This window comes from Lonchura striata, chromosome 1 (genome assembly GCF_046129695.1).
Source record: "Lonchura striata isolate bLonStr1 chromosome 1, bLonStr1.mat, whole genome shotgun sequence".
Lineage (NCBI taxonomy): Eukaryota > Metazoa > Chordata > Aves > Passeriformes > Estrildidae > Lonchura > Lonchura striata.
In genome coordinates, this window is record NC_134603.1 from 59,449,956 (window position 1) to 59,474,220 (window position 24,265).

General features: G+C 35.6%; 1 protein-coding gene across 6 annotated transcripts in view; it reads left to right on the plus strand.

Moving 5' to 3' along the window:
* The window catches only part of ZNF236 (zinc finger protein 236), a 73,879-nt gene that overhangs the window by 10,352 nt on the left and 39,262 nt on the right, over positions 1-24,265 (plus strand). For all 6 annotated transcript variants that reach the window (XR_013340260.1, XM_077784610.1, XM_077784620.1 and 3 more), the window contains exons 2-11: positions 348-490; positions 1,947-2,111; positions 6,139-6,317; positions 7,827-7,951; positions 11,104-11,276; positions 13,932-14,078; positions 15,887-15,958; positions 20,715-20,918; positions 21,973-22,201; positions 23,835-24,107. Coding sequence is in view for 5 of the 6 variants with exons in the window: in XM_077784610.1 (XP_077640736.1) it covers positions 348-490; positions 1,947-2,111; positions 6,139-6,317; positions 7,827-7,951; positions 11,104-11,276; positions 13,932-14,078; positions 15,887-15,958; positions 20,715-20,918; positions 21,973-22,201; positions 23,835-24,107 (1,710 nt within the window). In the remaining variant the exon portion in view is untranslated. The remainder of the gene's footprint in view (positions 1-347; positions 491-1,946; positions 2,112-6,138; positions 6,318-7,826; positions 7,952-11,103; positions 11,277-13,931; positions 14,079-15,886; positions 15,959-20,714; positions 20,919-21,972; positions 22,202-23,834; positions 24,108-24,265) is intronic.

Consider the following 24,265-nt stretch of genomic DNA (forward strand, 5'->3'; position numbering starts at 1 on the left):
GGCAGTATCTTACTCATATGTAGTGGTTTTCACAGTGTTTCATTTTGTTTGAAACTTGATGGGTGTTTATGAGTACAGAAAGAATTTATTTCAAATTACTGGGAAAAGGTGATTATTTATGTCTGTAGTGACTGGCAGTTTGAGGTATGGATATATTTGATTGATCCAGTGTCAATAGAAGCAGTAATATTTATGCCTGAAATCTTCAAGATCTCTTGAAGTTACACTGTTGGATACATCAAAAATCTTAGGGGAATTGGAATAGTTGCTGCTTCAAATTTTTTTACAATAAATTATAAGTAGATAAAATGTGACTTCATACAAATGTTTTGTTGCTTGTTTTGTAGATGGTGTTCTGACACCAAATACAGAGAACGGTAATTTTCCCTACCAAGTACCCAACTTCCATAAGTGTGAGATTTGTTTGCTGTCTTTTCCAAGAGAGACCCAGTTCCATCGCCATATGAGGGATCATGAGCAAAATGACAAGGTATGAATTATGCTCAATATAACCAGCGTACATTGATATTTTCATGTACTGTCAAGTGAAGCTAACACAAGACATCTTTTTGATTTCTTCTCAGTCCCACCACTAATAATTATTACTTGGGGACCTCAGAGTTTTGTGACATATCACTTTCATGTTTTTTCTTGTTTCCTTTGAGATAGGATCTTCCTTTGATGTCCTTTAATTAGATTGTTGTTTCCAGATCAGTAATTTTTAATTTTAGCCATTTTCTTTGATTTATAAAATACCCAGGTGGATGACAAAATGTATGAGTTTTTTCTCAGTAGAGTTTACAAAGTGATTCTACGCATTAGCAATAAAAAGAAAATAATGCTTGTATTTATTAACAGGGCCCTACTAATATACTAATTTAGTATGTATGTATTAGTCGGTGGATTAATGTCATCACTTTAGCTGCTTACAAATCAAATTTGGGAAAGAATGAGAAGAATACCAATATAGATTAAGACTGGACTGGCTCTTTAAATTAAGCTTTTGCTACAAGTTGCATAATATCAACCATTTAATTTATTTCCCTCGTTTTCTAGTTCACAAAGCTAAAACTGCTTCCATGTGATATGAAAATAATTTTACCACTTTTTGAGGTAGCCCTAAATACAGATTAACGTGCCCTAAACGTAGCACTTGGAGATGGTTGACATGTACAAAGAACAACTTACACAAGTTTCAAAGTTGACAAAGTTTAACCCATACTGTTGTACACTTACGTAAGAGCCTTTGATCCAAAAGTGAAAGTGCTCTCAAAGAATGAAAACTGGTTTTGTAGATACCAAGTGAAGAGTAGTCAGGCCTAGTATAAACTAAGTGTTTTGCTGTTTTGATTATTAGTTTTACTTCAGCAGATTTCATGGGACCTCAGGATATGCTGAGTTGAAAGGACCCACAAGGATCATCAAGACCAACCCCTGGCCCTGTGCAGGACACCCCAAGAGTCACACCATGTGCCTGAGAGTATTGTCCTGCTTGAACTCTTGTCAGGCCTGGTGCTGTGACCACTTCCCTGGGGAGCCTGTTCCAGTGCCCAACCATTCTGGGTGAATCATGATCACAGTTAAAATAGGAAAACGTATTTCTGTCTCTGCTCATTCCTCTCTCCTATGAAACTTCAGTCTTTCCAGACAGTCTGAGTTTTGAGTCTCTGGTTTCCTTAGTTCCACTGCTTTCTTTCCCTTTGTGCTCTTGTAATGCTGTATTTGTATTTTCTGCAGTGAGATGCAAAGAAGATAAAATAATTAATATTGGTATTATTAAGCATCATTATCATATGTAGGTACTTGAATTGGTCTTTTTTTGATTTAACATTTTGATTTGTATGCTTATATGTGTTGCTCAGGGTATATGTAGCTTATGGGAAGACTGAATTTTGTCTTTATTTTTTTATGAATTTTGTCTTTATTTTTGTGATTTTAACAAACAGCCTCACCGGTGTGACCAGTGTCCGATGTCATTTAACGTTGAATTCAACTTGACACTTCACAAATGTACTCACAATGGTGAAGATCCTACGTGTCCTGTGTGCAACAAGAAGTTCTCCAGAGTAGCCAGTCTCAAAGCACATATAATGCTACATGAGAAAGAGGAGGTAATTCATTAAACTTTCTAACTTAATTTTGAAAAGACATGTCATGTCATAGTGGTTGTATTTAATCCTTTACCTGTATGCTTTAGATTTTTTGTAAATTTAGATTTTGAATAAATGATTTTGTTCTGAAGAAATATAAAACTTTACTTAGGGAGTCTGTTTTAATATTAGTTACAGAAATTAGTAAGTGTTGCCATAAAGTGTCTTTATGAACAAAAGAAACTTGAGCATATTTGATAGATACCATATCATACTATATATAAAGATTAACTGATTGGTTATTTGCACATACTTTTATTTTGAAGATATTTCTGTGACTTCATCCGCATTGATAAGCCCACACATAAGAAATAATGTGTGATCATGTTTGATGGCAGATGTCATGATGAGGCACTCTTACCATTAGAAACAGAAATAGATTAAGCTGTTCCCTTATCTACAGATCCCACCTCTGTTTTTGTGTGGTTGGTTGTTTTGCTTGAGAGTACTTGTTCCTTCCCCTATCAAAATTTCATTTTTCAGTTTGATAGTGTTGGTTAAATTCTTAGTATTTAATATATAGTGATGTATTTTGCACACTTTATAGTCTTTACTGCATTACAATTGCCAGAGTTGAGTGCACTGCCCAAAATACTAAGTTTTTGATGATGTAATTGCCTCTACCTCCTGTTAAGGCTTTTCTAAAATTGCACTTTGTATTGGATAATTGGTGCTGAATCAGGAATGCACTTTTATTGTCTGACTTCTGATCACAAATGTGACAGTGGTATGTTTCTCCATGCCAGTTACTGACAGCTTAGAGCAGTTTTGATCTGTAAGTTGGGGATAGTAGAGCTGTGTGCACTTCTCCCTCAATCAGATGCAGGGCATGCCATCTGTAGAAATTGTATTCCTTCTTTAATCATTCTAGTTTGTGTTTTGTCATATGCACAGTCAAGTAGGCAGCCAAGTTAAGTGGACTATAGTCCAATTTTGCTGTATGTTAAAGTATCTATAATGTTAAATGGCTTAATTGGTATTATTAAAGAAACTTGATTTATGAATTGCTTGAAACATCAGAATGAGGAAACTAAGTATCAAGAAAGACACCTGAGGGTTCTATTTGGTAGTTATTTCTTCCACTAAGTGATTTTTCATGCACTTCAGCAGTCCTGATTTTGTTGCTTCAGTGCAGATGTCAGAAGAATAGGCTGTGTGCTGCCTTCCAGTATAAAATTCCACCTGTAGCTTGAAAATTAAATTTATAAAAATATGAACATATTTCAATTGCTAATGAATGTGTTTAATATAATACCCAATAGTTTTGTGATAAAACAGACATGAATGTAATAATTAAGTCACATAAAACTGCAGGAATAACTTTCACAGTAATTATGCACAGGACCTGGAAGGAGCTGGAATTTGAACTTGAAACAGAGGGTATTGGTGATGACAGTAGCTGTCATTGAGGGGTTTTCTACAATGTGCAGGTTAACAAGTATCGGTGGAATAGGTTCTCTCTCCTGTCCGCTCTTTGTCCTTTTGCTGTTAGAAGGGTTAAAATTGGAAATCAGAGCAAAGGTGCATATGGGGAGATGTACATTAAGGGACATGCATAGAGGTGAAAAAGATTGCTTCACAAAATGAAATTTGGGGAACTTTACCCTTGTGTTGTGCTGCATCAGGCAGCTTTATCTACAGACAAATGCAGATGGGAAAGAACAGAAGAGCTCCAGTGAGATTTGAGAGAGTGGGTCTGTCTATGAAACTTAGATTTTTGTGATTGATTGCTCCATGTGAGAGGTTCTGGAAGGAATTTTCTGGGCTGTTGATAATGAGCTTGCAAGAGACTATTTTCTCCTTGCATTCTTTGGTGATTTATATGTGCTAAACTGGTGTGAGGGAAAAGCCTTCATATTTGAAATTCCTCACTAATATGGGATAGCTTTCTCTTGAGAAGTCATAAAGAATATATCGTGTTTAAATATGACCCATCTTCTTGATGTTTGTTGATCTTGTCCATTTCCTCAGTGGAAATGCATGACAGTTTTCATTGTTACATTTTGCCCTGGCAAGATAGAAATGGTGAATAAAAAACTGAAACACAATTTATTTATTGCATTAGAACTCCTGCTATATCTTCTTTTTTCATGAACATGAGTGGCTTTTGGGCTTTAGTAACACCTTAATATGTTGAAAAAGTTAAAAGGGATATTTGGTGGATATAAAATGAAAATTCCTTCATTAAAAGATCTTTTAAGAAGATCTTTGTTTTACTTTATGTGATGTTGGCGTTTTGTTTTTTGTTTGTTTTTTTTAGAAGTATTCACTGTATTTGATTTGTACTGTCTAATAATTTGTGAGCAATGATCTTTTGAAAAAGTGCAGATTAAAATCCTTTACAGATGCAGGGAGTCATAGATACAAAACAGGTGAGGATCATGAGTTCCAAAGTGTTCTTCAGCTGTTGCATGTAGTAGGATAGGGAGAGCTAAAACAGGCAGAATCCAATGAGTAGAGCTTTAAAATTTTTTTCTGAGTTTGGGAATTTTGTGTATGATCAGCTTCTTGTGTTTAGTGTTAAATCATGGGTTTAACCATAGTGAGGTTGCAGTGCTCAATTACTTGTTCTGTGCATGGTGGTGATTTCTTTGTTTGCTTGAGGAGCAAGAAAATACATCTGGTATTGACTGTTGCAGAGTCTGTTTGGTGTGATATATAGGTGCGTTTTTTGTAGTGTTTCTGCTTTACTGTGATCTTGCTTTCCTATAGCAAATTTAACAGTACTGAATAGAATAATGAAGACTTTGTCTCAAACAACTTCATCTTAGGCTGTTCTTTTGTTTGTAGAAGTTGCTTAGTAGAATATGTGTATTTGCAACTTAACATGATACATATGCATGTCTGAAAAATGCTGAGAAGCAATTCAAAATCCCTCTGTTTTGAGGTTCATGAGCTTGGCATAGTAATTGTAGGTTTCCCTTCATAAAATTTCCCCCCACTTTTAGAAATCTAAAATCATAAACTAAATTTGTTGTGTAAGAACAGTAGATGTTCATAAGAAGTATTCAGATTTGAATGTATGTCCTAGGAAAAAAAAAAAAGTATTAGTTATTTATTGTTTACTCTGTAACTTGAATGCAGTAAGAATGTCATCTAGGTTAGATTAAACAGACAATTTTTGAGTTGGTAATCAATTTCATTAAAGGACTTCAGCTTTTTAAGCTTTTGTCTGGAAACTTGATTCTGCAGAGTTTTTTTTTCAGACTTAAAGAACAAATTTATTGTCAAAACAGTCCAGAAATAACATTGCGTACCTGTGTTCCTCTTGATTAAAAAATTCTTGTCAATATCCTGCTTGAAATGAACATAGTTGTTTTCTTTTGCTTGTTTTTACTTTTCTTGTTGATCATTATGAGAGAGGAAAGCTGGGGGGGGGGAGATAAGAAACATTTCAACTTGCAGTCATAATCACAATTATTGATAACTGAGCTGATAAAAAACCTGTCTGAAATTCATGGCTTGAAGAGGTATCTGTTAGAAACATTGTGTCCCTCTTTATTTCTGTCATCTTCACTGTCAAGAAAGCTTAAGAAAAGTCAGTGGTAACTGTGGTGGGAATGCTGTTTAAAAGTGACATTCAATATAATTTTGGCCTGTCAAAGTGTGAAATCCCTGAATCCTCAGTTATAAGCATTTTGGTTAGAAAGTAATTATTTGTTACAGATGTTTCTGTAGACCATGGTGAGCCTCTGTGTGTCTTGAACCAGCCCACCAAGGAAATAAGGAGTGGTGAGGATGGTACTGAACTACCTGTTTCTGCTGCCATACGAAGTTTCTTAGAACTCAGTTCTAGTGGAGTTTCTTAAAATATAAATATTAATATAATCTTGCAGTGATTATTGTACATGATTTATACCACAGGGCTCATAAAGTCTTCTTGCTGCTTGCTTCCAGCTGCCAATGTCCATGGAAGGGTAAGTTAATCTACTTGAACAAAGCTTGTGCACTGCTGGTTTGAAAAATCAGTCTCTATTATCTCTTTCAGAATCTTATCTGTTCGGAGTGTGGAGATGAATTCACTTTACAGAGTCAGCTGTCCATACACATGGAAGAACATCGTCAAGAACTGGCAGGCAGTAGGACTCACAGCTGCAAGTCTTGCAAAAAAGAATTTGAAACTTCCTCACAGCTAAAGGAGCATATGAAAACTCACTATAAAATAAGGTGACAATCATGGGATTATAACAAAATGAGCAGATGTTACTTTTATGGTGATAGCTGGGAAAAGCAGGAGTAATATTTCCAGTCAGCAAAGTACCATGATTTATGCAGATCATTTCTTTTCTTTGGTATGCTGTTCTAAAATGACACTTTCTTTATAAAACATTTCTTAAGTGGGTGGTTATTTTTGGAGGCCTTTTTTAGCCCTGTTTTTGTATTTAGGCACACATACTAAGCATAGTTCATCTGCCAGCTATTTGTAAACATGTGTTAAGTTTCTCTGATGCAAAGTGATTTTTCAAGTGTGTTTATGATTTTAAACACTAATAGCAGTATATTGAAGCAAACATATATTAATTTTACATAGTATTTATTATAATGACAAAACTTTTAATGCTTTCATTCTGCAAAGATGCTACATGTTCTTTGCAGTTTGATCATCTTTCCCCATTACAGCCTCCCATAAGTTTCTTGTAAATCTGAAAAAGCACAAAATGAAGGGGGAGAAAAAGAGGCCTGGTAAATGCTGTTCTTATTTTTGGTGAATATTTGTTCTGTCTTTTCTTTCAGCTGTCTAGTTTAACTTTACTTTTAGGAAGGTGAAAAATACTTAAGGTTGGAATGAAGAAAAACTTCTCTTGGTTTACTTTATATATTAAAAAAGCCTAAAATCTTGACAGCTGGTCTCTCGTTTAATTTTCACTGTTTCTATAGAAAACAGATGAGGAAAAATACATATTCAAAACCAAAATTCTGTCTATTCCCAGTTCTTCTTATTAGAAGTTGATTCATATTCTAAGATCTTAATAGTTGTATTGCAGAAGGTTTAAACAAGTGTTCTAAATTTCAATCTGGAAACAGAAATGTAAAGGTTTAAAGTATCAAGGTAGGTTTGTATTGAGTTATTAAATATATTACCTACTAAAACCATTGTTCTTGTGTCCAACTGTTTAGAGGTATTAGGATGAGTAAACTAGTTAGTTTGATTTCTAGTGAAATGAATTTTGGGAATTTATATTTTCTGTTTCTGTGGTTCTTTGGAGAGTCTGATTGCCAATGGTGAATATTCGGGTTGTTAAATTCTTAACTTGCTCTTACTAGACTTCAGCAAGTGCATTTGTACTCCAGTGTATGAGATTTGCCTATTCTACTTCAGAATGAAGGACTTGGCTATGTTCAGGCAAAAGAGAGTTGCACAAAGTTTAAGGTTCCCACCAAAATGTTTGTGAGGTCACTGTAGGCAGAATTTCCCCTGAAAATGTCTGAAGAGAGTCTCTAAGATATATCAGATCTTTACTGCAGAAATAACCAAAAGTCTTGGTGCATGGAGGTACTGAGAAAAGAGCTGTTGGTGATGTTCTTTCAGCGTCATTACAGAGTTTCACTGTTGCACCTGATACTATGTTGCCATCAAGTTAACACTATGTTAAAATGATGGGGTAAAAGAAGCTTCTTCAATTCATATTAAAATTATTTCTTTTCTTTCTTTCTTTCTTTTTTTTTCAATCACAGGGTATCAAATACCAGATCTTACAACAGAAACATTGATAGAAGTGGGTTTACCTATTCCTGTCCTCACTGTGGGAAGACGTTCCAGAAACCGAGTCAATTAACACGACATGTTAGAATACACACGGGTAAGGCTGTGGAAGTACTTACTTTAATTTGTTTTCATTGTACAAAAATCAGTTAGCCTCCGAAATGCTGTGTATTTTTTCTCCCTGTTGGGACCTGAAATATTATTAATGCATTTTGCTTATTAGCTACAGTTACCTATATGTTTAAAATAAACTTAATGTAATTAATTTGCTTAGAAAATTTTATGCTTTTAAAATTTCCAGATTTACATGATTAGAAGCAGTTAAAAAATGAGAAAAAAATGTATACATTTCATTTGGTACCAAGTATCAGTTTTGGTACTTAGAGTTTCAATAGGCCCAAAAATCAGAATCCCTTGATAAGGGCCAATCATCTGCTTTCAATTAGATCTTATGTACTCTAGAGAGCAGGTTCTAAAATCTACAGTTACAAAAAGAGCACAAGTACATGAGAATTAATTATATTAATAAAGTAGTAGTCTTGCATTTTTTAAAATGGATTTCTTTAAACTTAAGGAGTGATCTTCTGAGGTGATAAGCCTAGTAATAATTGAAGAAGTGCAAGTGATTGTTCAAATTTGCAGAATGAATAGGAAATTTTTTTTGCTACATTTCTGTCATAAATATTTGCATGTTTAAACTGTAATTGAAATGATTGAAAAATGCCAAGCATAAAATAATATAAAGTTCCAAAGTGTACAAATTACTGTAATAGTTCTTATACTTTAGCCAGGTATACATTATTATAGCAGGAGTTTAGCTTTAAACAAAGTCTTCATCGAATATATTCTGGTGATGTTCAATATGTATTTTTCATACATACTGAATAAATTGCCATTTGTCTATTTTTTAGCTAATTCAGGTTTTCATTTGTGTAAGTGTGTAATTCTGTTTGTAATATCAGTCAGTGTAATATCACTGTTCAGACAGTGATGTGATGAGTTGCCATTTACAAGAATGGCCTTTTTTACAAAGAAATAGAAAGATCATTGTGTGACACTTTCTTAAGAATCTTTTGAAGTTTTACAGATCTAGTTATAGAAAAGTAACACAAGAGGTCACCCTTGTACCTGCTTTAAAACAATTCCTTGAAAGTAATATCAAAAAACAGTCAGTGAAAATTAACTTCAGTATTTTAGATTCTTGACTCTATTTAATTAATTAGCTTTGTCTAGTCAGAATAAAGAAACAAGATTATAGTTGGCTATGGATGCCTTTTTAAAGCTTCAAAAAGTTCATGGGCTTTTTTTTTTTTTTTTAAGACTGAAAGACATTTGTCTGTTGGGAAACCAGAAACAGAAAGTGCAGTCCCAATCTGCACATGATGGGAGGTCATTTTAACTTCCAATTAGCTTGCAAATACTCATTTAATTTCTGGCGTATGTTAGTACTCTAAATCTGCAGACAGTCTAGCTGCCATTCGGCTGCTTGAGGTACTGTAGATATGTAGAAAAGAGCAACTCTGTTTTAAAGGATTTAGAATGCCCAAGTCTTTTGTTGTTAAAATAGCAGATCTATTGGTAGGCATTACGTTAGTCTCTTAATTGCAGTACTTTTTTTGTTCTAGCTAGACATTTCAAGCACTTACACCCTTCTGGGAAAAAAAATGAAGTTTCAGGGGCTGCAATTCCCACATTAATAATTGAGTAAGGAACCCCTCATCCGCCCTCTCAAATCTGTATTTTATTAAGTTACACTTGAGAAATACAGAAATTTCACATTTCCACAACAGAGCTAAGATTTCGTTTTTGTAATGAGATTTACTTAAATAGGCAAACTTTACCTGAAGCAATATTCCATGTCTCCACCAGCAACTCTTACTGGAAGCTAAGCTTTTTGCCTATGAAAGCCTAATAAGAATTTTGTATTTCCAGATGAGAATCAGTGTTCTTAACTGTATATTTTTTTTAAAGAGATTAAAATTAAAACCTGCAATCCTTAAAGAATATTCAGAGCCTCTAAGCAGCAGAACAGACAATATACATTCCTTCAGTTAGTTATATGCTTGAAATCAATTGAGAAAAAAAAGCTGCTTTTGTTTCTGACAATGTGAATTCAATTAAGAATTAATAAGTTTACAAGTAGATGTAATTACAGCTATAAAATTAGGAAACATATAAAAATATTTATTAGAACTGATTATTTATTTATTAGAACTGATATATTAGAACATGATAGTACTTACTGGTGTGGCAGAGATAACATACTGGTTGCTTATACTGGTCTTGGCATGGAAAAGTGCAAAGGAAAGGTGTTAAATATTTTCAAGGTCCTAGAGTTACCACAGGTGAAGTGTTTCACTAAGCTCACATTGGAGATTTCCAGTAGTTGAGTAGGACACATGGTTTTAAGAAACTGAAATTTATTCTTAGTAAGTTTATGTAGTTTTGTAATCTGTTTATGCAGTCCTCTTATGTTCTGTAACTGTGGGGTGCTTCATGCTTATCTGGTAACATAGAAAAGGTGTAATTATGCACAGCACAAAACTGTGAAATTGTGACAGAGCATTTCTGTAAAAATGTTGGCTAGGTTTTCTTTAAATATGCAATATGATCAGTTTTTAAAAGTATTTTCTGAGCAGAACTGTCCAAAACAATACTTCATTGCATATTTTCAGTATGTGGTTGCAAAGAGTGAATGGTTCTTAATATTTATTGGGGAGTGGGAACCCTGTACCATCTTTTGCAGAGTTGCTGTAAGACTTTCTGATTTTAAATTAGATAAAAGGTTTAATTTTTGACTGTCCATTTACCCTCTTGGCCTGCTTCTTTCTGTGAAGATATATGCATTTTATAGGATTTGGTATAAAACATATGTGGGTTTCTTTTTTCTTTTTCACTTTTTTTTTTTTTTTGCTCCAATGATTTTGCATAGCAGCTTCTGAGATCTTTCAAACCACAAGTTGAGGGAAGGTGTTTTAAATAATTGCTTCATTTAGATTTCCTTTATTTTACCCATTTCAACTGATAATCATCAGCTAAGTCACAAAACCTTTTTAACAAGGCTACGTTTTCATCAGAGTAGGTGTGGAGGTTGGTGAACAAGATAAATAATTTTGTTGTCAAAACCTCCTGGTAATGTATATAATAACATGTGTATTTTATTTTAATGGATACAAGTTTTCATTTAGATACAGAAAACATTTACTTAAATCTCCTCACCCTTCCTCTCGCTGCCGCTGTTCCCTGCAGGTGAAAGGCCTTTCAAGTGCAGCGAGTGTGGGAAGGCCTTTAACCAGAAGGGGGCTCTGCAGACCCACATGATCAAGCACACGGGGGAGAAGCCCCATGCCTGTGCCTTTTGTCCCGCCGCCTTCTCCCAGAAAGGCAACCTGCAGTCACACATACAGCGAGTTCACTCTGAGGTAAACGCCGTTATTCATCGAGTCCTGGGTGCTAACATGCATCTTAACTCAGTTTTGCTATTCCTGTGTGCTCCAACCAGTGTCCATTTACTGCTCTTGTGTAGACTGCTGTTCTTACCTAATAGCTTTCCTTAGCTTGGTCTGAATAAATGTATACTTAGGAGAAGTAGCAAAATCTTCATTTGCCAGTGTCTTTTCAGTACATGGGTAGATCAATAAATAGTGGGGTTAGATGCACAAAAATGTATCTATATCAGTCTCGGGAGAACAAGGGCTGGAATCAGATGAAAGCAAACCAAAAGCAGCCCAGCAGAAAATGGTGAAAAATTTCAAGGCCAAACAGCACCTCTAATGTATTGTAGAAACACCTCTACTTCTATTGTAGAACATATTTGCCATTTGTCTTGAAGTATGTCTTGCAGCCTTTTACAGAGGTTTTTTTTTTTTGTTACAAGTAGAAGAAAATTCCAGAATAAGTTTTAAAAAAATTATTCAGACCTCTTTATGTCTGTTTTTTTTCTATTTTTGACAGTTTTTAAGACTCAAAAGATGCTGCTGTGATAAAGCAATATAATATTCTTAGCAATGTGAGCTATGCAACTACCTTGTTCAGTAATTTCCTTGCAGACTTTAGTGAGTTGTAGTTGGAAATACCTATAGAAAGAGACCTAGTTTTGGTTTGAAATTATGAGGTGATAGAGGTAGCACCTTCGGCTTCTTTTATTTCCTATGCGCACAATATCATCTTTGTTCTCATTCTTCCCCTGACTGAAATCTGCAGTCTCATTTTCCATTTTTGTGTTACAATGGTAGACACTAGTAAGGAACCTTTTAGCATGTTATTTTCTTACTCTTAGTATATGCCTTAATATATGGATGTCTTAATAGTTTGTGATACACTTAATTATGTTAAGTCATATAACTTGGAGTTCTGTGTTCAGTTTGGGACACTCAGTTCAGGAAGGACTTTGAGCTCCTTGGAGTGTGTCCAGAGAAGGGCAAGAGAGCTGGTGAAAGGTCTGGAGCACAAGTTCTGTGAGGAGTGGCTGAGGGAGCTGGGGATGTTTAGCCTGGTGAAGAGGAGGCTTGGGGGCAACCATGTCACTCTCTACAGCTCCCTGGAGGGAGGCTGTGGCCAGGTGGGGGTCGGCCTCTTCTCCCAAGCAGTCAGCGACAGGACAAGAGGACACAATCTTTAGCTGCTCCAGGGGAGGTTTAGGTTGGAAATCAGGAGGAATTGCTTCATGAACAGGTGATTAGACATTAGAATGGGCTGCCCAGGAAGTGGTGGAGTCACCATCCACATATTTAAGATTGAACTTGGCACTCAGTGCCATGGTCTAGTTGACAAGGTAGTGTTTGGTCATAGGTTGGACTTGAGAACCTCAGAGGTGTTTTCCAACCTAATTGATTCTGTGATTCTCTGGTGTGACTAGTCATCCTCAAGGTTAACAGCTCTCTATATCTAACAGCTTATAATACATAGAAAAATGAGCCAACACTTATTTCATAATTTAAATTGACTTTTTTCAATATTACTTAGGGGTGAAGTAAAAAATACTTTACTTTTTTCTCTGTTACTCTTTTTCTGTAAGAAATAAACAAGCTATGGGATAAGATATTTTAAATAAATGCTGCCTCTCAATCACACCCGAAGCTGTGTTTTCTAGTTCTGAGCCTGCATTTGAGTTACTGCTTTCGTTAATTTATTGATTTATTTTATTTTTTCTTTCTTGCTGTTGCTGTGTTTTCTTCAAGCCTGAGTGGAACTCTTTGAATTCTTTGTTTTATTCTGAGACAATTACAAAATAACATTGCAGCTGATAATGAAATACAGGATAATTCTCACTTCCTAAAGCACTGTTTAGTTGTAGCATATTTTATTACTTAATACCTCTTTTTGAAAGTCTTGTTGGTAGTTTAATAATATATCAGTAACATATTGCAATATATATTGCTGTATCAATGTCAATAATATATTGCAAGTACTGCAGTGTGTTTTCTTTTGAATACCTTCACATTGCAAGTACCACACTGGATGTTATTGATGCATGATGGACTGAGGAGGGAAGGTGAGGATGGTTGGAATCTGCAAATTTAATCTGCTTTATTTACCTTAACCCATTGGTCTGAAAGTCTCAAACAAGTGGCTGCTGATTGCTTTCTAGTTCTGTGTGTTCAAATTCAGTTCAAACTAGACATTAAACTTCCAGGCCCTTCATGGTGTTGGTTTTGTCTGCATTTTTTCATCTCATACTTCCAAACTTCTGTTTGTATTATGTATGGTGCTTCATCTTCAATCACATCTTAATTGTAAAGTTGCATTTCAGTTTTGCTTTTAAGCGTGAAATGGTAGGAGATGGTAAGGAGAGAAAAGTCTGAGGCCTCATTTGCCGCGAGACATTTGTTTTCTGTCTGCTGCTTCACAGTGTTGTCAAGTGGTAATAAGCAATTGTAGTCGTGTACATAGATTATGGTCCATTATATCCAAGAGGTACTAGCCTGATTCCATAACTGCATATTGGTAACTTGAAAAAATAAACCATTTTAGCTCTCATAATCCCATAGTATACTTGTTATATAGAAAAATAATGAAAAACATAATATTTGGTAGGTGTAGGGAAAAATTTACTTTTTTTCCTTTTTTTTTATAAGGTGAAGAATGGCCCTACATACAACTGTACAGAATGTAGCTGTGTCTTCAAAAGCTTGGGTAGTTTAAATACACATATCAGCAAGATGCACATGGGTGGTCCACAGAATTCTGCAAGTGCTTCAACAGATGTGTCTCATGTTACAGCGGTAAGGTTTGCTTGATAGATAGTGAAAATGCCTTTGAGACTTTAATTAGGTCTATCTCTTAATTCCAGTAATTCTTCAGGTTAGAACTTCTAGACTTGTAGCTATCTTCTGTCTTTTTCAAGTGTGATTTTTGTATTAATTTGCAGGATTAAATATTGGGAAAATGTAAATTGGCCAACTATATGCAAAAAAGTATTTACGATTTGATGCCTTGGTTGAAAATGTAGCAGTTTTAATTTTAATTTTGCAACTAAGTAAAATACAAGTCTTGTTCTTACAGATTATGTTAAAATTATGGAGAAGTTTTAGAACTATTGAAATAATGTATTGGTTTCAACTTATTTTCAGAAAATGTTTGTATAATTCTAGTCTATATAAGCACATAGTGGATTCTTCTATGTATATCTGATAACTTTTTTTAAATGTTAGCTTCTTATTAGGCAGATTATAAAGGAAAAAACAGCTTTATTAGAAGCAGTGAATTTTTTTTTTCTTTACAAAGATACAAAAAAGAGCTAAAATTCAGAAAATGTTTCTGGTTTCATAAGACTACAGTATTTTTTCACCCAGTGCATATTTAATTTATCATAGTTCTCTTCTTATTTTCTTTATTAGAACAATCTTTTTTTTTAAGCCTAAAGGGGACCTTTAGTCCCCTCTGTTTTGCTTCATCTCCAACTCATGCTTTAATATTCAATGGGTGATGGGTAATACCAGGCTTTGAAAGAGGAAGGTTAAAATTTGAAGTCTGAACTTCATTTTGCAGCTGTGTCTTCTTGACATAACCTGTCTAGTAACGGTGTTTGGAAAAGCTTTTTTTTTACATTTTGTGCAGTTTTATAGGGCAGATGCTATTTGTTTCTCCATGATAATTCATAAAAAGAAAGAATAATGAATTTTATTTGTTTGCAAGTGCATATATTCTCTATGTCTTTTTTTACATTTCTACATTCTCAGGCCTGATCTTAAAAGAAAGCAGGATGGAAAAGAATTCCACCAGCTCTGGTTTTTTGGTGGTTTTTTTTTTTTTTTTTTTTTTTTTTTTCTTCTTTTTGGTTTGCTTAAATATTTTGGATTTGGTTAGCATACTGATATTACAGCAGTGTGGTATTATCTCTGCTTGCATGAATAGTTCGCTGCTTGCATGCAAGAGGGACCTAGCAAAAAATGCCATACAATAGTATAAGCAAAGAGAAGGGAGAAAGAGATTCTTTCTAAAAGGAAATGTCAAGAAGCTTAGCAGGGAGGGGCAGAGATAAAAAATGGCATGTCAGTTGCATATTAGAGGGAATTATGCTTTTTATTTGTAATTTCATATCTGAATCTGCATTTATTTAATTATTCCTAATTTTTGGTATTGCTTTAGAAACTTGGTACATTATTAGATTAGCACTAGCATTCTTAGATTAGAACTTTTCTTCATTCTGCTGAAAACTTGCAGAGCTGCTTTAACAACAAATCTCCAGTATAATAATTCTATTCTGAAGTTTGCCATCAGTCTCTGTCATCTCTTGGTACATATCTGGGGATAAGCAAGGATTATGTCCTTATTAAGTACCCATTCCTAAAGCTGAAGTTTCCTGAAGTGTTGTGCTACCAAAGAATGTACTCTTGTGTTGCACATGAGAATATTTACTAAATTATACTGACTGTAAGGCTGTCATTTGTATTGATATTTATAGCTAAGATGATTTTTGTACTTCTGTTTCTCTCCATAGTCTGATTTTTCTATGCTACTTTTCTGTGTTGTATCAGCTATGTTTTTCTTCTTTTTGATTAAGATTTAAAGTATTTTGATTTCTTTGTAGGACTCTGTCACCCAGCCTTTAACGACATCCCCTACTAATCTTTTGCAACCTGTTGATAACAAATGGAAGAATGTAAGTGTGAAGTTTTGGTCATATTTTTGTGTCAAGACTATAAATAGGAGAAACTTTACATAATTTTGTATAAATTTTCATTTAGCGGGTGAAAAAGGGTATGCTGTGATACTTTGTGATGTTAGATCAGCTAATATGTGAAGAGAAGCTCCTTGGTGAATGCAGCTGGTTATTTAGAGGTGGAACACATCTTGAATGGATTATGTTGCCTCATTTGTTTATACACTCATGGTTTTGCGTGTAAGTCTCTTCAACAGCTCTCCAAAATGGAGGTAAATACTTTTCTGTATAAAAAGACCAGAGAGTAAGGATTCTTAAAAATCCTGCATTGCCCTACCCCTCTACCTTTATTTTGCAGAGATTACCTTGGCTTTGTTGGAGAGGGAAGGAGCTGTATTCATATGGGTTGAGTTGATTGGAATTTTTTGGTAGCAGAGGAATCGTGGGGCTCAGAAAGAGCTGTGGAGCTGGGGAAGGATGATGCAGGGCTGACTTTCTGGAACTCCATAGCAAACAGTTGTGGTGTACAGGAAGGTCTGTATATGCCAGTCCCCCTGAGAGTTCTGCTAGGTTTTGTTGCAGCTATACAGCCTCTTGTTTATCAGCTATAGATTGCAGTATGGTATCTTAGGGACAAACCATCTGACTTAGTCTCCCCTTCCCAGCTTCATTTGGGAATTGATTATTTTCTCTTGGACTCAAATTCACCTAACCAAGAACTGGGAAATATGGCAGTATTGCTTTAAAGTCACCATAAACAGCTCATCCACTGTAGGCAGGGCAGAAGAAGTGGAGGGGTGGCACTGATGCATGTAATAGAAGGGTTAGAATGTTTGGAACTCAAAATTGGCAATGGAATAGTTGAGTGCCTGGATAAGAATCAAGGGGAAAACAAATAATGCAGCTATCATTGTGGGAGTCTGCTGTAGACCTTCCAGGCAGGACGGTGACATTGAGGAATTATTATTTGAGGAACAAAGGGACACCTCCAAGTCAACTGCCCTTGTTTTTATGGGAAGCTTCAATTTGCCAGAAATTACCTGGGAGAATCACACAGCTCATACAACCTGGGCCAGAAGATTGCTAAAAACCCAGATGACAACTTTATGGAATAGGTCCTAAGGGAGCAGACTCAGAAAGATGCACTCCTTGACCTGCTGCTTGTCAGCAGAGAGGATCTGATAGGCAAAATGGAGATTGGCAACCATCTTGGCCACAGTGACCATGAAGCAATAGAGTTTAAAATAGAGTTTTGTTGACAGGAGGAAAAAGTGCCAGCAAAACCTCAGCTCTGGATGTGAGGAGAGCAGACTTTAGGTTGCTCAGGGAACTAGTAAATAAAGACCCCTGGGAAAATGTTTTTGCAGGTGCTGGGGAATATCACTGCTGGTCACTTTTTAAATATGAGGGCACAGGAGCAGGCAATTCACAAATATTGCAAGTCAAGAAGCAGGCAAGGCAGAAGGCCATGTTGGCTGAACAGAGATCTTCTTTTTGGAAATAAGAAAACAAAGGTGTATGCCCTGTTGTAGCAAAGTCGAGTGACACAGCAAGAGTACAAAGGTACTGCTTGTTGCTGTGGGAAGAAAATCCATGTGGCCAAGGCTCAGCTGCAGTTGAAACTGGCCAGAACTGTGGGGGACAAGAATAAGAGTTTTTTTCAAATGTATTAATGGCAATAGGCAGTGTAAAAATAATATTGGCCCATTACAGGATGAGGATGGTCACCTCACAAATAGAGATTGGGATGTGGTCTGTTCAGCCTGGAGAAGACTTAGACCTCATTGCAGTTTCAACTTCTTAAAAAGGGGAAGGAAAGGGACAGACCAGATCAGACCATCTCTTCTCTGTGGTGACCAGGGACAGGACTTGAGGGAATGCCCTGAAGCTTTGGCAGGGGAGATTTAGCTTAGATATTAGGAAAAGATTCTTCACCCAGAGCGTGGTTGTGCACTGAATGAGCTCCCCAGGGAGTAATCACAGCACCAAGAGTTCAAGAAGCATTTGGACAATAGTCTCAGACATGTGGTGTGACTCTTGGAGTGTCTTGCGCAGGGCCAGGAGTTGGTCTCAGTGATCCTGATGGGTCCCTTACAGAATATTCTGTGATAAAGTGAAGAGTGCCAGGTTGTTCCTTTAGAGAGATATGAGTTGGGAGCAATGGATCAAATGACTTTTCCTCCCAGAATTGTGTGAAACTGCCTGGCAGCTTTCCAGCCACTCTGTCCCCAGCCTGTAGCATTGCCTGTGGTTTTTTTGATCTAAGTGCAGGACCCAGCACTTGGCCTTGTTGAACATCATACAATTGAACTATTGACCAAGTCTGTCCAGATACGTATTTCATTCTGGCAATTTTTAGGGTTTTTTCCTGTTATCTGTTTATGTTGTTCACTATTCATGAACTATATTCAATGATACAGGAGGAATCAGAGCCATCAGAATCCTTAAAATATGTTATGGTGTGTTTATTAGTGAGGAGATTCAAGGTGCATTAGCTGGCTTGTCCATCTGATGAAATACTTAGACATGATTTCATCTTCTGTTTTGAAGAAGAGGAAGAAGTCTGTCATCTTAATAGAGGAGAGGAAAAAAAGTTTGAGGGCCATGGCTAGGTAAAATGTCACTTGGAAATAAAGTATGAAATTTTAGTGAAGATAATTTACTCTTGGAGCCACATATTGCAGTTGGATGACAACAGAAAAAGTTAACCACAATAAACTACTTGATTTAAATAACTGTGCTCTAATTTTTTACAGTTACTGTGACTTGGAGGAGTAATTCACTCTGAGCAGGCACACTGTCTGTGTTAGACAGCAGATCAGACAAACCAAGGGTCATCACAAGGTCCACTGTTCCAGTTGAACAACAGTGGAATTATGAATCAGTAATAAAACACTTCATTCTCCATGTTATCTTTAAAACTGGTTGTTCAAATAAGACCTAGGAAAAGACCTCTGAAACTTTTTATAATTAACAACGTATCTTAAGGGTAATAGTAACAAACTTAGTATATGTGCATGTGTGTACATTATTGTACAAAAAGATAACCTCCATGAGACTGGATATTAACTGCTGTATAATACGCAGGACACACTGGCTAAATGCATGCAATGCCGTAATTTTCATATCAAAGATGACATTGAGAAGTTCCTTCATTAACAATAACATTAATTTTAATTAACAATAATTAATTAACAATGACATCAATTTTTCTCTTGCTAAAGCCTGGGAGAATTTTGTACACTTTTAGTGTTGGCATCCTGCTCTACATAAAAGCCTCCTTACATTCTCTTTCCAGAAAAGAAATTATGTTTATAAAGAGCTGTTACACTCTTCAGCAATCTGCTTTGTTTCTGTATAAGTTTGCTTCCTGTTTATGCCATTCTCATTGCAATATAGCGTGTCACCTGTATTTGAATGTTTTTAGCACTTTTGCTAAATTTGAATCTGAAGAGATAAGGAGTTTTTTTGTGTCTCACTAGTGAGGTGAAAAAAGGAAGAACTAATGGTTAAATCAGCAAAGTAACAAGTGACATTCTCACATGCATGCAAGAGAAGCAAGATAAGGATTTGGTATTTATTATCTCATGAGGAGGCATTAAGAATACTTCATCAAATGCATAGGACAAAATCCAAGTCAAGCTAATATTTCTTAATATAATTCTTTGTAACCATCCTTTCTTTACTACAGTGACTGTCATCTTTACTGTCCTAGTGTAAAGTGTCAGTATAAAAAAAATCTCAGGGAAGTTTTCAGATTAGAAGGAAATAGTACAAATGTGAAGCCTAAGATCTGTATGTGGTTGCACATGCACCTTGAAGTGGTTCTTTTTAGGGAACAGAAGTGAATATTAGAAGCAAATAACCAGTATGTTCTAGAATACCCAGCTGTGGGGCTAGCCATTGTATAAGTACATATTTCTGTTTTCTGCAATAAAACAAATTATTAAAAGCTGTTGTTTCAGTAATGGTATACTTATGCAGTCTATTTGTCATAACAAGAGAAGTTTGTAAATGTAGGCAAACAGGAGTCTTTATTTCTGATTTTGAAAAAAATACCAAGGCTCTATCACTTTTTTCCTTCATATTTGTTACTGAGGTAGTCTAAGATATACAGTTTCAAACTAAGGATTAGGAAAATAGATTTTTATACTTCAAATTTTTTTAATATTTTGACAGAGCCTGATGTGAATTTCATTTTTTAGAATATGAAGAGATTCCTCTAAAGCTAAGTGGTTTCAAAGGCTCCAAATTGAAGGGGAAAAGTTAGTCATTTGATCTGAAAGGTTTTGATACAACAACACGGATAATTTAGTAAAAAAAAAATCTTTAATGTAAAGTTGTTTTTTACAAAGGATCTAATTGAAATAGATGTAAAATTTAAAAAGATAGCCATGTCAGTTTATTTATTGTGGGAATTACTTTTCATGTGGCCTTTACAGATGGAGTTTTGTAGTTGATCCCTCCCTGGGTTTTCTAAATTGGTCGAAGGTTCAGTAGTTAACAGTAAATTAAATTCAAGCTGTAAGCTTACAATTTCAAGCTTGGGAAGAACTGAAAAAAAAAGGGGCATACAAAAGCAATTCTATAATGAAGTAAGCAAGCTTTGAATGAGGCTCTATATAATCAATATGTTGTATATAAGTAGCCATCCTTGTAGTGCACAGTTACCAGACATTTCAGGTAAGGGAGCTGCACAGGTGAGTTCATAACATGCTTTTGCTCTCCCTTGACAAATGTACCACTTATATTTCAGGCCACACATTTTCGGTCTCCACTTCTTCAACAGTCAGAAAACCAGGTGTCTCCAGCTGCTGCTCATCAGGGTCAACAGACTGTCACTGATGTCATTCAGCAGCTCCTTGAGTTATCAGAACCAGGTCCTGTAGAAAATAACCAGCCTCAACAACCTGGTCAACAGCTCAACATTGCAGTGGGGATCAGTAGAGATATTTTGCAGGTAAGAGCTCTGTGTGAGACAGCTTTACATTTCAGTGGTTCCTTTCTCATTCTCTCTTATATTTTAATGAAATTCGTTCTTAGTATTTTCAATTAGAGAATTCCTTATGGATTTCTAAACAATCCATTAGTTAAGAAAGAATTGTAAAGATTTATTGAATGGGTGTGGACTGCACCAATATAACTTCATATGGCTTTAAGTGTGCGCCCTGTACATGAATATTTTTACTGGTATCTTAAGCCTTCTTTTTTTCTGTTGCCTAGAAGCAGCTTGTGGTGTGTCCTTAAAATGTGATATCATTCAAGAGGGGAAAAATATTTTATCTGGTTAAAAAATGAGAATGTATACCTGGCCTTTACTTTGTTCTAATTAAGAAGGGCTATCTGAATATTTTCTGTTTGCACAAGAATTTTTTTCTGAGGTCAGCTAGTGTTTTTCCTAGAAAACTTCCTATATTTTGTCCTTGATAATGGCAGAAGGAGACATGGTGTAACAGGAGAGATGTAGGCTGGTGAATTACTATCTGTGCTTGTTCTGCAGCCTGCACCCCAGAAGGGCACAAACAGGATGGGTCAGGGCAGAGAATAATATTCTTTATTGTTATTGGTAGCCTGCTAACCTGTAAGGTACCTTTTCTTCTCTAGACCTTTAAATACCATATAAATTTGGGGTTGGAAGACCCAAATATTTTATGCAGCTATGGGCAGGTTCATCCTGTGCTGAGTTCTCTGCTGTCTGGAATGTGATGAGAAATTGCAGAGTCACAACGCGATACATAACTGTTATCCTGATAGGTATTAAAAAAAATAAAAGTTGTTTCCTAAAAGGCAGCTATAAGTGCAGAAAATCCAACCTAAAATTTCACAGACAATCAGAAATTAATGTTGTGTAATAATGTTTGCAGATTTGAAATATAGCTGAAATGTTGTGAGAACGAGACATTTAATTTCTTTAATTATATTTTCATTGTGTCTTCCAAGTACTTGTTTGAGAAAAGTTGGGGATAACTGTGGAATGTTTCTTCCTTAATCTAGAATTTTTTTTCTTTTTTTAGCAAGCATTAGAGAACAGCGGGTTGTCATCAATTCCTGTCTCTGCACATTCTACTGACTGCAGCCAGGCTAAGGCTGCTGGGGCCCAGGATCAGAACCCAGATGTCCCGAGCCTCTCAAATCATCAGGCTGATGCTAATAGTGCCGAACAAGACAAGGAGCAAGACAGTGTGGACAAACTAGATAAAAAAGAAAAAAAGTTAATTAAGAAAAAATCACCTTTTTTGCCTGGTAATAGTGCCACTGCTTTCTGCTTCTTGTGCTGTAAAGAGTGTAGTAATATATGGCTTTATAAAGGGATTTCCCAAAATGTTTTGTGGATTACTTATGAACAGTATTTTTCCTTATCTAAAATACAGTGTAAGGTATGAGTAATAAAATTTATAATTTGCATTATAAAATATATTTTCATAAAAAATCTATGTCAGGATGGCATAAAGTGAAATTATACTTCTAAATATTTTGGATTAAATCAGTGGAGTTACAGGAAAAGGACAAAGTATGTGAATCTGTTACTCTCTCCCATCATCCTTCTCTGGCAAGGACTCGGTTTTCATTGTGTGTCCCAGAGTAAAGAGTTCTTGCAAGGACTATTCTTCCCCTTTGGAAGCCAGGCCTTACAGAGACATAAGGGCAGGACTACAGAGCTTGACTGATCCATGTAGGGAAAGACAAAGGCTGGCATTATGAATAATTCTTCATGTCACCTTTCTCTTGGAATCACAGTACTGATATGACATTGTCACCATAAATACGTGCTGTTATTCTGCCTCTGTACTGTATGCAAGCCTGCATTTTGTGTCTGTGTGCTTAAATGCAACTTGAGTTTCAAGGTTGCTTGAGTTTTATGGCTGCTAGAAGTTGTTCCATGTAAAGCCTTCATACTTTAGCAGCCAGCCTGGCATATACAGGGCTATAATGCAGCCTTTGATCTCTAGTATCTTCATAGGTACACTGATGTTGCTTTTTCTTTTGCAAGGGATGAGGAATTGATCTAAAGTAAAAACTTGTTTTCAGTATGGCTGTGATAAAAATTAACATTAAATTTTTCTTCTGGAATACAATTATTTTGTTACTTGCGTTTAACAATAACAACTCTCTAGCTGTGACTGCAAATAAAAGGCCACTGCTGTACAGTCAGACACAATTACTTTTGTTTTTGATAAGGTAACATGACTTCAGTGTTTTGACGGAAAAAAAAACCACTAGGTTTACTGATTTAAATGAGCAAACAGTCATTGAACAACATATATAGATAAAAAGCTTGGATAGGTTTTAGAAGGGGTTTCTTTCATTTTTTGTTGAGGAAAAAATGTCCTGTTGCCTTAGGAATAGACTGTAGGCTTCTTGGATCATACAAAAATTTTTACAAAAAAGTAGCCTTAAATTAAGGACTTGCACAGTTTTTCTTCCTTGACAAGTTTACAAAATGTAATTTAAGTCTGAATTTGTAAAAGAGAGGGTCAGGCAAAGTTAGATAAATGTTAAATATGTAAAATAATCTGATGTGGTTGTGGATTTACAGTCATTGTTGGATAATTTTGTGTTTGATATGTTATTTATAAGTTAACTGGTATGGCATTTACAGCTGCATTCTACATTTCTAAGTGGCATAGAAATTGTGGTATTTGAATTTCAACAGGATTCTCTTGGGGTTTTTCCTGTCATCCAGCCTATCACCATTTTCATAAAGTAGAATATATCTGATACAGAAGTTGATTTTATGAAGTGTGTTGTGGTCTGATTGTGGTCAAAAAGTGTTTTTGTGGTCTGATTGCTTTGTAGAATAGCATCAACGTAGTGGGATTTTTCGAGAATTGTTAGAAGGTTTAAAACGCATTCATTTTGATATTCCTTGTTTCAGGTTCTATACGTGAAGAAAATGGAATCAGGTGGCATGTTTGTCCATATTGCTCTAAAGAATTTAAAAAACCAAGCGACTTAGTGCGCCACATTCGCATTCACACCCACGAGAAGCCATACAAGTGTCCCCAGTGCTTCCGTGCCTTTGCCGTGAAGAGCACTCTAACAGCACATATAAAAACACACACTGGCATTAAAGCTTTCAAGTGCCAATTTTGTATGAAAAGCTTTTCCACCTCAGGGAGTTTAAAAGTTCACATTCGCCTGCATACAGGTAAGGAAGGCCTTGAGATGGCTTTGTATATTCTATGATGTGGGTGGGACCTTGAATGAGTAAAGACTGTGAAATGTGTAAGTTGTAAACATGTATGCCATATCATTGTTAATATCTATCAGAGATTGTGTCATGATGAGTGTCATTTTTTGTCATAA